The 12,895-nt window shown below is 61.2% G+C and overlaps 1 protein-coding gene across 1 annotated transcript in view; it reads left to right on the forward strand.

The window, feature by feature from the left end:
• Nucleotides 1-6,158: 6,158 nt before the first annotated feature.
• The window catches only part of NTN1 (netrin 1), a 102,161-nt gene continuing 95,424 nt past the window's right edge, over nucleotides 6,159-12,895 (forward strand). The window contains exon 1 of the mRNA XM_051797518.1: nucleotides 6,159-7,673. Coding sequence (XP_051653478.1) covers nucleotides 6,650-7,673 — 1,024 coding nt within the window. The 5' untranslated portion in view covers nucleotides 6,159-6,649. The remainder of the gene's footprint in view (nucleotides 7,674-12,895) is intronic.

Raw genomic sequence — 12,895 nt, forward strand, 5'->3', positions numbered from 1 at the left:
TGTGGGGTCAGAGCCGGGCACTTCAGGGCAGGGATGCTCCCTCTGAGTCCCGAACAGCCATAACACAGGGCATGGCAGGTGAGCTGAGTGGTGTCTCAGGTGGGTGCAGAGCCTCGGGGCCTCAGGGGGATGTGTTTCCATAGACCAGGCTCAGCAGAGATTTGTGAATTGCTCTGATGTCCCTCTGCCAGTCGGACCCACAAATACTTGATATAAAGAGAGTAGTCCTAAAACTAGCAGAAAATCCTCTGCAGTGGGTGGACCTGCTCCCAGGTCCCCTGAGATCCAGGTGGGTGCTTTAATCATCTAAAAATACTGTCTGCAGAGTCCCTTCTTCTCCACTGCGCCGTGGTTCCAATAACCTCTGTGGAAGTCTCTCTGGATTAAACATTTTACTGAATAAATTGGATGTCCCCATCCCCTCCTCCCCACAGAGATCACCAGCAAAGTTTGCACAGGAATCTTCCACCTCGAGACCAAAAGCTGTTTTCTTCACCCCACGTCTCCCACACCTCAGCCTGGCAGCAGAGCCCCCCAGATGTGTGAACTGGGGGTTACACTGTCAGTGCCCAGAAACGCACAGGGTTATTCCCTCCATCAGTGCAGGGGGTTCTGCCAGGCCTCCATCAATTCACTGCAGTGAGCTTTCTTCAGCTGTGCCGGGGCGTTCTGGGTGGATGAGCTCCCAGTTCACTTCTGGTATTTTTTCCCGTGGAGCTCAAAACATTGTTGCAAGGTCACTGTTCTTCTTGTCCCACTCCCTGTAATAGATTGCTCAGAAAAGTAATTTAACTTGGAAATAGCTTGACAAAGTAGGGTAACCTTCTTTGGGATGTATGAGGAACTGAAGTCTGGAGGGTCTGTGCATGTTCCTGGGATATGCCAGGCAACATCCCCTTTTTCCCCTGGATGAGACCTCGGCAGCATGTCCAGTGTATGGCAGCATTTTCCAGGCCAAGCTGCATTCTTTTTTGTTGTGCTACATCTGCACCCATCCAAATGAAGCCATTGTTTCTGCAGAGGAGCACACAAATAAATCACGGGGGTTTAACATCAAGGAGTGCCTCTGTTTTCCTGGGAATATCTGGTTCCCACAATGCTTCGTCTCCCTGCAGTGGCTGGATCCACCTGCGAGTCCCCGGGAGTGCGAGCGCCGTTTGGGCACCTGTTTGGTCCGGCCGGGAGCTCTCCTGGCTGCTGGGTGTCCCGCTGCTCTGCTGAAAATAAATCAAATATTACTCACTGAGCTTTCCAGCCTGCCTGCCCTACAGAAAACATTTTGCAAGAGAAAATATAGTATTCCAGAGGCTTATCTCACTTGGTGGCAATTGTGGGTGTATAATTGAAAACCGAGTTGATCATTAGAGGTTCACAGCGATGCTGAATAGCCCAGTGTTCAGTGGTCTCTGCCAGCCACGGCCAATTTACATTAAAGGCTCGGTTCCTTCTACAGCCCACTTCTCAGCCCCTGGGAAATCTCCTTGTTGCTTGTTCCTCGTTTGCAAGGACTGTCTAGTGCAGGGAAAAGTCTTGCCTAACTCTGCTCTCGCTGCTGCCAGCGGTTCTGCCCGGGCTGAGCCGGGATGTCACTGGCCGTGTGCGTTTGCTGTAGAAGATTCAACCCTAACCCTAACCCAAAACTGATAGTCAGGTTTGACCCACCATTCCCTAAACGTTTAATTTTCTTGCGTAAAATTCGCGCAATTTTTTTTCGTGAATGAGAGGAGCCAGAGGTGTGGTCTCCCGGGAACTGAAGAGAAAACTGGATTAAGGGCCAGGGATCTACAAAGCGACCAGGGAAATTACACTTGTTTGGGAGCAAAGCGTAAATATTAGAGCAACGATAATAACAATAACTGCCTGCCGAGAGCCAAAGAGCTTTAGGATGGAGGATTAAATGTCATGTGCGAATGTTGTGATCTGTGCTGGCAGAGCGACATCACTGCGGGAAGAGCCAGAGGTGCCTTCTTGCCTAATTTTCTTGGGATCGGTCTTTCTCCCCTTCCCCGCGGTGTTTCTGTAACCCTCCAAGCCAGATGGCGCGAACCGAGTGACGGGTCAGCATTGCTGCACATACACACTCCCTTCTCGCACTCATCGCAAACACTGGTGAAAGAAGCGACCGTTCGATCACTTTTTGCATCCCCCATCCGGCCCTTCGGAGCTCAGGGAATCCCCCAGGCTCCCTCCGCGGCGGTTCGGTCGATGACAAAGCGCTGCAGCAGGACTGGGGAGAGCGCGGCTGCTCCTCGCTCCGCCGCGGGGTCGGCGGGCAGGTGGCGGAGAGCCCCGACGGACCCGTGAGCATCGAGAGGGGGCGAGCGGCCTCGGCTCGGGCCCCGGCCCCGGTGCAGCCCGGTGAGAGATGCGGCGGCCGGCGGGGCCGTTCCGGAGCCGGGGAAGGGGCAGCCAGAGCGGGACCCCGCAGGGTCTCCTCGCCCGCTCCGCCCGGCCGGGGCCCCTCCAGACGCCGCTGCCCCCATCACCTGCGGAGCGAGGTTTGGGGGGTTTGAGGGGAGCACCCTGGGCCGCCCGCCGTGTCAGTGTTTAAAAGATCGCGGAGATATTTTCACACCTCAAACCGCCGCCGCCTTTCCGCCCCCCCGCCCCCGCTCCGCCTTCAGCCCTCATCGCCTTGATTTAGCCCTTGGTAATTAATTTGGCATTTCAGAATAGCTACTGGGCTGGATAATGGCCTCATTCATCTCCCCAGCCTAATCTGAACAGAATCTGGAAGAAAAGCTTTCAGAAAGACAGAAACTGCCATTCGGCAACTGCTCAAAAGAACTGTCACTCCAGGGGAATAAATCGCTCCTGATTATTTCAACCCGGGTCTTCTCTGCTTTTCCAGCCGCTCCCGATCCCGCCGGGGAACGGCCCCCCGAGAGCCGAGGAGGGGAAGAGCCGCCCGGATTTTCCCCCTCCCTTCTCCAAACCCGGGCCGTGCAGGGGGAGGTGGGCGAGGAGCAGCGCATTGTTCCCGGCGAGGAGGACGAGCTCCGGCACCCGAAGCCATTTGACTTTTAAAACAGGCTCCGAGCGCCGGGGCGGCCTTTCCCGCTGGCCCCGGTGGGGCTGAAATAAAGCCCTTCTCGGCTCTCCGTCACGGGGGCTTCTCCCGGGCCCAGCGCGGGGGAACGGGGAGGCTCCGCTCTGCCCTGGACCGGCCGTGCCCCGCCGCCGCTCAGCCCCTGGGCCCTCACGGGGATCGGCCGCGTTCCCGGGGCAGGTACCGGAGGTACTGGAGATGCTCAGGTCCCGGTGAAAGTACTGGAGATGCTCCGGTGCTGGTACCAGCCATGCTCCGTCCTGGTGCGGGTACCGGAGATGCTCCGGTCTCGCTGCGGGTACAGGAGATGCTCCGGTCCCGGAGAGAGAGTGAGCGTGCATCGGGGTCGCACCGGGGCTGGATTCGGCAAGGATCTGTCCCCTTTCGAGCCAGGAGAGGGCCGGGGTTAGCTGGTGCTTAATGACAGGAAAATCAAACCCCAAAGTAGGGGGGCGACCTGTGGCCTGGTACCCCGAGCACCCGCCCTGCTCCATCCCCCCGGGACTGCCCCAGGCCCCTGCCCGGAGCGGGCGGACAGACTCGGGCCCGAGGCTCGGAGAGTTGCGCCTCGGTCCCCGCGGAACTGCTTACACGCATTTAATAGCTCGAGGGCGAGGTAATTAGAGGAGAAAGCCTCAGTAAATCACGTTAATGACCGCAAGAGCCATTACAAACCCCGGGGGTTGTGAAACACCGAATAAACTCAGTGAGAAGGGCAGGAGAGAAGCGAGAGCCGCAGCCCCGGGAACGCCGCCGGGCAGTGCGGGGCCCCGCGTTCGGCAGCGCCGGGTGGTTGTTAAATTAACACCCTGCTAATGGGATTAGGCAGCACCTCGGGTTTGCGGGGGAGTTTAGCGGGGGTCGGGATTGCTTAGATTCACCCCATTTTTTGCCGTGAGGCGTTAAAGAACAGGGCGGGCTTTGAGGGATGGGAAGGTGGGGGGGTAACCTTTAAAAACCTTCCCGAATTTTAAGGAAACGCTAAAATTTCAGCCCTATCCTGTGCCCGGTGCCCGGCAGCATTCCCGGTGCCGCGGCCGGGCCGGAAAGAGGGTCGAGGAGCGTCGGGAGAAACCGGAGCCAAACCCGCATCCTTTCCTGGAGAAACGCGGGTCCTCGCAACGGCACCTGCTGCGCCCCCAGACAGCCCCGAGTGTCCCCCCCCGGGCACAGGAGCCGGTGGCCCCGTGGCTTCATGTCCCCCCCGGGCACAGGAGCCGGTGGCCCCATCGCTCCCCCTCCCCGGCACGGCCCGGAACGGGCGGACGGGGAGTCCCGCAAGGAAGGGCTGGTCCCGGACGTGCGTGGCCGAAGGGAAAACGCCGGGCGGACAGAGCGGGGGCTCAGAAACGACGAGCGCGGATGCTCATGGCAGGCACGTGGAAGAGTCTGAGGGCCCGAATTTGGGGCTCCCGGCTGGAGATTTCCATCCCGAGTTGTCCGCACAGCCGCGGCCGAGCCCACCCGGCGCTGGGGAGAGCCCGCACCGGGCGGCGATGTCCCGGGGCCTCCCGCAGCTCTCTCCCGGCCTGGTCCCCACGGCCCGGGACAGTTTGGTCTAAATTGTCCCCTTTCCTCCTTGAGGTACCACCCTATCTCAATTACGCAAATAGGTCCTCAATTCAAGAGCGGGGGAAAAATCTTTCTTCGGGGCTGGGGTATCTCAGGATTGTCCGTGTGTGTCGCGGGTGTGCTGGGCTGCGACTGAGTCCAAGGACAGCTCGGGTGAGACCAGCGGGACTGGGACACCCCCTCCTAGTCCTGGCCCGACGCATCCCCAACACACACAAACACCCCTCTTCCTCCGGCGAAGGAGCACCAAGAGCCCCGGGAGCGGGACGAAGGGGCTGTTTCCCGGGGAAGAGTTAACAAATCCCGGGAGTGGCGGGGCTGGGGGGCGAGTGGGGGAGATCCGGGGGGAGCAGTGGGGGCAGGGAGGCTGCGGAGCCCCGCTGCCCTGCGGGGAAGGCGGTTGCATTGCCAAAGACGCCCCGCTGGGCTAGCAGGCCCGGGAGCAGATTAATCAGGCACTAATTCAATTTACAACAACCACTTTTATTCAGCTCGGTGGCAAGGAATTCAAAGCGGGGAGAGGGGCGGGAGGAGGGGAGGGGGCGGAGGCCGGCCTGGGGCTCACGGCTGCCCGGGCAGCCCCGTCCCCTCGGGCCGCCCCGCCGGGGCTCGCCGGGGAGGGGACCGCGCCGCCGTGCCAGGGCCGAGCCGCTTGAGTGACACGGCGTGGGCAGCGCTCCGAGAGAGGGCACCTCCGTTGGAAAAATAAAAGTGCCCTTTTAATCAAAGAGAGAGGGAAGGGGGGCGAGCAGGGCGGCCGGGAGCCGCGGGAGGGAAACTCTCCGCTCCCTCGCGGGACCGTCTCTCCTAGATCTCGGTACTGTCCCCTGGGGCTCTGCCCCCGGCCGGGATCACCGGGGGGAAGCGCTGGGACAGAGCTGATCAGGGCGGAGGCAGCCCCCCGGCACGGAGGGTCCGCAGGACGGGCGGGAAGGGGAGACCGGGGCTGGGCCACGGCCCAGTGAGGGACAAGTGCCGCCCTTTAACCCCTTCCTCGCTTTAACGGGAGCCCCGACAAGCTGCAAACCGAGGCGGGGGGCGGCCCCTGTGCCTGGATTGTCCCAGGGTTGTGCTAGGGAGACGAGATCGGCCCCCTAAAACAACCTGCCGAAGGTCGCCAGGCCCGTTAGTTCCCGTGTAGTGCCCAAAGACTCGAGATTTCTCCCTGTTCAACTTCCCTGGCATCGGAGTTTCTGTCCCAAGGGCGAAGGCTGCGGGTCGAGACCCTCTGGGAGCCCCCTCGGAGCGGGCCGGTGCCCGGACGTGCTTCGGGCTCTGCCCCGGTCCCCCCTCCCGGTCCAGCTGAGGGGACCAGTCCCTGTCTGGCCTGCTAGAGAGGGGAGGCCAGCAGCGACCAGCTGGGAGACGTCCCCATCCTGTCCCTCTCGGCGTCCCCACAGGTGGGCGGGGGGCTCCTCCCGGCCGCTCCCCCCCTCTCCCCGCTCCACGCCCACGGAGCATCCCCAGCTGCTGGGGCGCAGGCGGCCCTGGGCTCCCCCAGCCCCGTCGGGGGCACGGAGGGCCGGGGGGAGCAGGATGGTCCTTCCGCGGTGCTCGGGGCGGCTCGGGAGCCCCGCGGCGGCGCTGGCGCCCATCGCCGCGGTGTCGAGGCGGGCTCCGTCCCACTCCCATCCCCCCCCCGCCCTCCCCGAGGCCTGTGCGCGTCTCTGGCTGAGCCGCCAGTGGATGTCGTTGTTCTGTTCCTTGAGCGCGATGTCACTCCTTTAGCATGACCTCAAACGCGGCGGGGGCTGGGACCGCCAGTCATTCTCCGTGCGAGGGCCGGGGCGGGAGGCAGGCGGGACCCAGCCCCGCCGCCAGCCCCACTTTTGTGGTGCCGCCGCCGCCGCGGTCTCCCCTTTCTCCGCGGGGCTGGCCGCGGGGCGGGCGATGCTCCGCGCTCCCTGAGCCGCCGCACCGCGTCCCTCGGCCGAGGCGCCCCGCGGAGCTGCGCGCCCGAGCGGCGGCTCCCCCGTGTCCCCCGTGCCCCCTCCCCGCTGTCCCCACGCCGCGCGGAGGTCGCGCAGGATGCCGCGGAGGGGCGCGGAGGCGCCGCTGGCCCTGCTGCTGGCGGCGGCGTGGCTGGCGCAGCCCCTGCGCGGGGGCTACCACGGCGTGAGCATGTTCGCCGTGCAGACAGCCCAGCCCGACCCCTGCTACGACGAGCACGGGCTGCCCCGCCGCTGCATCCCCGACTTCGTCAACTCGGCCTTCGGGAAGGAGGTGAAGGTGTCCAGCACCTGCGGGAAGCCGCCGTCGCGGTACTGCGTGGTGACGGAGAAGGGCGAGGAGCAGGTCCGCACCTGCCACCTCTGCAACGCCTCCGACCCCAAGCGCGCCCACCCGCCCTCCTTCCTCACCGACCTCAACAACCCGCACAACCTGACCTGCTGGCAGTCCGACAGCTACGTCCAGTACCCCCACAACGTCACCCTCACCCTCTCCCTCGGCAAGAAATTCGAGGTGACCTACGTCAGCCTGCAGTTCTGCTCGCCGCGCCCCGAGTCCATGGCCATCCACAAGTCCATGGACTACGGCAAGACCTGGGTGCCCTTCCAGTTCTACTCCACGCAGTGCCGCAAGATGTACAACAAGCCGAACCGCGCCGCCATCACGAAGCAGAACGAGCAGGAGGCGGTGTGCACCGACTCGCACACCGACGTGCGGCCCCTCTCCGGCGGCCTCATCGCCTTCAGCACCCTGGACGGCCGCCCCACCGCCCACGACTTCGACAACTCGCCCGTGCTGCAGGACTGGGTGACGGCCACCGACATCAGGGTCACCTTCAGCCGCCTCCACACCTTCGGCGACGAGAGCGAGGATGACTCCGAGCTGGCCCGCGACTCCTACTTCTACGCCGTCTCCGACTTGCAGGTCGGCGGGCGATGCAAGTGCAACGGCCACGCGTCGCGCTGTGTCCGTGACCGCGACGACAGCTTGGTGTGCGACTGCAAGCACAACACGGCCGGCCCCGAGTGCGACCGCTGCAAGCCCTTCCACTACGACCGGCCCTGGCAGCGAGCGACGGCCCGGGAGGCCAACGAGTGTGTGGGTGAGTCCAGCGCCGCGGCAGAGGCGGGGAGAAGGACGGCGAGAGGGCGCGGAGGTCCCCGGAGGGGCAGGGAGAGGGAGGGCAGAGCGAAGGACCCGCGGGGTACGGGAGCGGAAGGCACGGGGACATCCAGGGACACGGCGAGCAGGACAGGAACGCGCGGGGAGATGGAGAACAGGACAGGGTGAGGACACTGAGGTACCGGGGAGCGTAGGGCAAAGGACGGGACGCCGAGGGGCCCAGAAGCTCGGAACGGGGCTGTGAAGGCGCTCGGAAGCGCAGGGGGTGGGACACCGAGGCGTCCGGCAGCTCCAGGGAGGGAACACTGAGGCACCCGGGAGCGTGATGGTGACAACACCGAGGGATGTCCGGGTGCAAAGCAGGGGGCATGGGGAACCGGGGACCGCCGGGCAGGGCACGGCGAGGCACAGGAATTTGGGGGAGGGGATACCGAGAGCCCCGGAGGTGTGGGAGGGGGGAGACCCGAGGCAGCCGGGACAACAAGACGGGGGCACACCGAGGCACTTGGCGGTGCAGGACAGGGAGTACGGGGGGACTCCGGAGCACAGAGCAGGGAACAGCAGGAAACCTCGGAAACGCGAGGCAGGAGACACCAAGGAGCTCAGAAGGGGGGAGAAGAGACACTCAGGAATCCGACAAAAGGCCGTTCGTGTCCGGAGAAGCGCGGAGGGGCCCTGGATGGTTGAGGAGGGTCTCCCGTCACAAGCAGGTCCCTGCCGGGGGTCCCGCAGGGCACGGCCTGGGTTCGGTCCGGGGATCCCGGAGCTCGCCGGCAGCCCCGTTCTCTTCCCCGGGACACCGGCTCAGAGACCCGCCGCAGAGCCCGAGAGGCTCCGTGCCCGGACAGGACGAGGACGAGCTCCGGCCTCCGCGGAGGAGGAAAGTGGTTGGGAGCAGGGGAGGGAAACCCGGCAGTGCCTGCGGCTCCCGCCGCTGCCTCCCCGAGGGGTACGGGCGGCCCCGGGAGGCGGTGGCGGGGCGGCGGGGACTTGAATGAGCCCCGAGGCCAAATGAGAACCCGGCAGCAGCCGGATCGTTCCATCCCGGGCGAGAAACTCGCGCCGTTCCTGGCTGTCCCTGAGAGGAGACGGGATGTCCTTCGCTTCTGCCAGGGGGGAATAAGGGTGAAAGCTTTGGGTTGCTCTTCTCCGTGAGTCTTCACATATCCCGCTAACGATTCCCCGCGATTTTCCATTTCCCCGCTTCCCAGCGGGAACCCCGTGCGCTGCCGGTCCCCTCCTCGTCGCGGTTTGGGGGGCCGGTGCCAGCCCCTGGCTCAGCCGTGTGCCGGTGGGGACTCAGCCCCGGGGTCTGGGATGCCTCGGGCTGGGCTCGGCTCTCCGCGCCGGGACCCGCCGGCCCCGCGGAGCGCGGCTCCGGCCCCGCCGCCGCCTTGTTTACACGGAAAACACGGCCCCGTCTTCCAAAATATTTGCAGCTCCGACGATAGGAAAAAACCCTCGCCGAGTGGCCGGGGTTGGGCGCCTTATTTTTTTGGTTTTGTTTTCTTTCCCTTCTTTTCTTTTTTTTTTCCTTCCCCCCCCCCCCAAATCACAATCAGATGTGTCCCTCGCAGACAGCGCAGTTTCTTCGCCGACGCCTTCAACACCGAGGCACGGCCGAGCCCGGGGTGTCCGGCGGGGAGGGGGTCCCGTTCCTGCGGCCCGGTGGCACCGGGGCACACACGGGGGAAGCCCGGGGGGAGGCGCGGGGGTCCCGGCAGCGATGCTCGGCCCCGTTCCGAAGCCCCGGCTCCCCCGGGCTGCGGCTCCCGTCGAGAGGGGGGGAAGCGGCGGGGAGATGTCGCGTCCCGAGCGATGCCGGGGTTATCTCCGCGTTTGCTTTTCTTCCGTCCCGTGGATCCCTCTGCCCGGCAGCGCTCGGGGACGGGGATCCGCGTCTCGGTTATTTCTTATATTATTCTCTGGGCCGAGGACAGGAGGCGTCCAGCTCCCCCAGCCTCAACCCCCGCTCACGGGCTGGGACGAGTTCCCTGCCTGCAGTTACCGCAGTCAGCGATACCATAAATTTTGGTGCGATCTCGGGGTGCTATCGGACCCTCAGTCTACTCTACAGGGTCCTCAAATGCTCCTGAAAAATGCTTCAGTTATTGTGCTGGCCCCGTGCTCTTACCATCCTTCTCCCTTCCAATTTATTTCCAATAAAAGGGAAACAAGTTCCCAGTTTCCAGTAAAATGTGTCACTTTTATGCCAGGCTTTGCATTTCAGACCATGAGCAGTCCCAGCCGCGTCAGACTTCTGCAAACGAAAATCGCTCTGTTTTTTCCTTTTCCACCGACTTTGCTGGGAAGTGAATGTTTTGCAAGGATGAAGGTACCGTAAAATAATTTTCCACAGCCCGATCCCGGTGCGCCGTTCCCTGGGGCCGTACCTATCGCTCTGCAAAACCAGCCACGGCCAAACAACCGTGTTGCCCTGCCAAGCCCACACTGCCTGGAATAATCCCCCCAGATAAAGATCACAATAACCCTATTCAGCTCCCACCCACTTGTTCATGACCATCAGCCCACCCTGGTTTCTCTCCTAAATCCCGAGAGAAAGTCAGGCCCTGCGGTCAGCGGGGGCTGTGGACCCGCCTGCGCCGGGCAGGGGCAGGGGATGAGCGGGGAGTTGGTGGTGATGCTGCCGGTTGCACGCTGGAGGCATCTCCCACCGCTTGAGAGGGAAGGCAGAGGCGGCCGAACCCTGCTGAACAGCTGTGCTGAAGGGGTAGGTCACAATTAGCCAAATTAGCTGATTTTGCCTCAGGTAGTGGTGTGAGAACTAGTTACAATTTTTTCATCAAATTTATTTTTTTCCTTTCTGGAAAATCGTTGGGGTTTTTATTTTTGTTTTTATTTTCATCCAGGGAGAAAAATTATAGAATGTGTCTGCTTTGCTTAAAAATTTGGGTGTTTTCTTTGGTAAGTCCATTCCCCCTGCCAAAACTGAATCTTTGTTCCTATTCATGCTTATTTGGTGCTGAAAAAGAAATGCGCTGCAGTTTCTGACAGAAAGTCAAAATTTCCCACGGGAACGTTTTTTGCCAGCCAGATCTAATTTTTCTTTATTGCTTCTTGCTGCCTGCGAGATCCAGCACTGCCCATGGACAGGACAGGTCTTGTCCCAAGGAGATGTGCTCCAGGATCTGCTCCTGCAGAAGGAACCCGGCCAGCAGAGCTTTTCACAGATTCAGGTTCCCATCAACTTTACCTGGCAAATAATTCATCCACGTAGAGCTTGGCTTTACAGTCCAGCTTTGGCGGAGTGCCTGGGAGCGAGCGTGCTCCAGGGAGGACACAGCTTGGAGACAAGCTTGGAGGTCTGTTCTCCATCCTCCCCCTCTCCAGTGCCGTTGGGCTGGCTCTGTTTGCTCAGCGTTGGTCCAGCCCAAGCCTCATGTCTCCAACCCAGTTTGTCCTGATGAAGCTTCCAGCTCCCCCTGGGAGACGAGATTGCAGCTGGAAAAGGCTTGAACTAAAAAGTTGTCGGAGCTCAACTGCTGGTGAGCTGGTGTGGACACATGAAAATGCAGGCAGGGGCTTGGACCAGATTTAATGACATCACTAAAATGACACCATTCCACAATTTCTCAGGAACAGCGGTGTCATTCCGAGTGCTGGAAATGAACCCGGACAAGCACCTTCCCTTTAGTTACCATGAAATACCTTTTCATTTGGCCGTATAAAGCGCTGCTGGACAAACCCAGGGCTGCAGCCCGCTGACAGGCACTTGGAGAACGGCCTCCAGACTCTGTTCCCAGTGCTGGCTCTGGTTCTTCCCAGCCCATTCCCCCGTGGGGCCGGGAGATGCACCCGCCACCTGCACGTGTGCCTGACGTCAGCAGTGTCTGCCTCTCGGATTTTTGGCCCTCTGTGATGCCTAGAGAGTGTTTAACAAAACCAAGTGCGAGTGCAGTGAGAGAAGGGAAACATATTGTGTTTTCAGATAGGGGATTTGGCAGAGGCAGCGCAGGGAGCCTGGTGTTAGACAGGCTCTGCTCCGTGCTGTGCGCTGCCGTAGGGTTCCCAGGCTGGGATGTGTCTCATGTCAGAGCAATTTCCGAGCAAGTTTCTCATTCAGCTAAAAGGAAACTTCGTCTCGGACAAGGAGTTGACCAGGAACTATGTGAGAACAGCCTGCCAAACACTCCCAGTGAAAAACTTCCTTCCAGACAAACCTGGGGCTTTATCACCTCCGTGGTGGTCCAGGGATGTATTTGCAGGGCAGTGTTTACTAAAATAGCTAACAGGTTCCCTCCACCCTCATCACAGCCAGGGAAATCACATCCTCCCACAGCATTGAGCTCCTCTCACTCTGCTCCCACAGAGGGATGTGAGGACTGCAGGATTTCATTCCAGGGAGTTCCTGGTGTCCCTTATTATGTTTAGTTGATCCCTTTTCTTTCCCCTGCATTAATCACCTCTACCTGAAAAGTCTTCACGGTTCTCATCCTGTCTTTTCAACCGTTTTCCCCAAGGTTGGCAGAGTGGGTAATCCCATTGGATGATTCTTTCCCATTCCTTTGGCCTCCAAATGGGATGAGGAGTCAAGCTGGTGGTGATTGATGGCTGCAGGCACACCTGAGAGTGTCTGCAGGCATCGTTTGGGTGGGCAAGCAGCCCCAGTGCCTGTCTGCAGGGTCCAGGCACCCTGGGAGCACAGGGCAGAGCGGGGAGTCAGGGCAAGTCCTGCACCTCCCATGGGTGACAACAGTTCACAGTGCACAAAACCCATCTGACCAGGAAGGACTGGGCTGGTGGGAGATGTCCTTTCTGTCTTCTCCTCTCCTGGGGTGATTCAGGGCTTTGGAAATGGTCTGTCCTGGAGGGGAACAGAGGGAAAGAGGCTCTGGCTGCAGCAGTGGGAAGTGTAGTGTGGGTAGGACTGGCAGAGCTGACAGGGACCTGGTCACACAGAGGCACTGCACCCGCTTCCCCTTCAGTTCTGGGCACCGTGGTGGGATGGGAGTCAGACAGATGATTTAAGTGGCTTTGTGAATCCTTCTGTGAGAAGATTTTGAGGGGTCTGAGTGTCACCCTGCTTATGGCCACGTCTCTTCCAGAGGGATGTGGAAAGATGCAAACCTTGCCTTGAAAAGCAGCGACGTTCCCAATCTGAGCAAAGAGGCTCTGAGCACATTTTCCATGATGTCCCTGCAGGATGCCCAGAGTGCCCATGTAAGATCCCCAGGGTGCCTA

Source organism: Manacus candei, unplaced genomic scaffold (genome assembly GCF_025592945.1).
Source record: "Manacus candei isolate 608988 ecotype Guabito, Panama unplaced genomic scaffold, ASM2559294v1 h1tg000047l, whole genome shotgun sequence".
NCBI classification, from domain to species: domain Eukaryota; kingdom Metazoa; phylum Chordata; class Aves; order Passeriformes; family Pipridae; genus Manacus; species Manacus candei.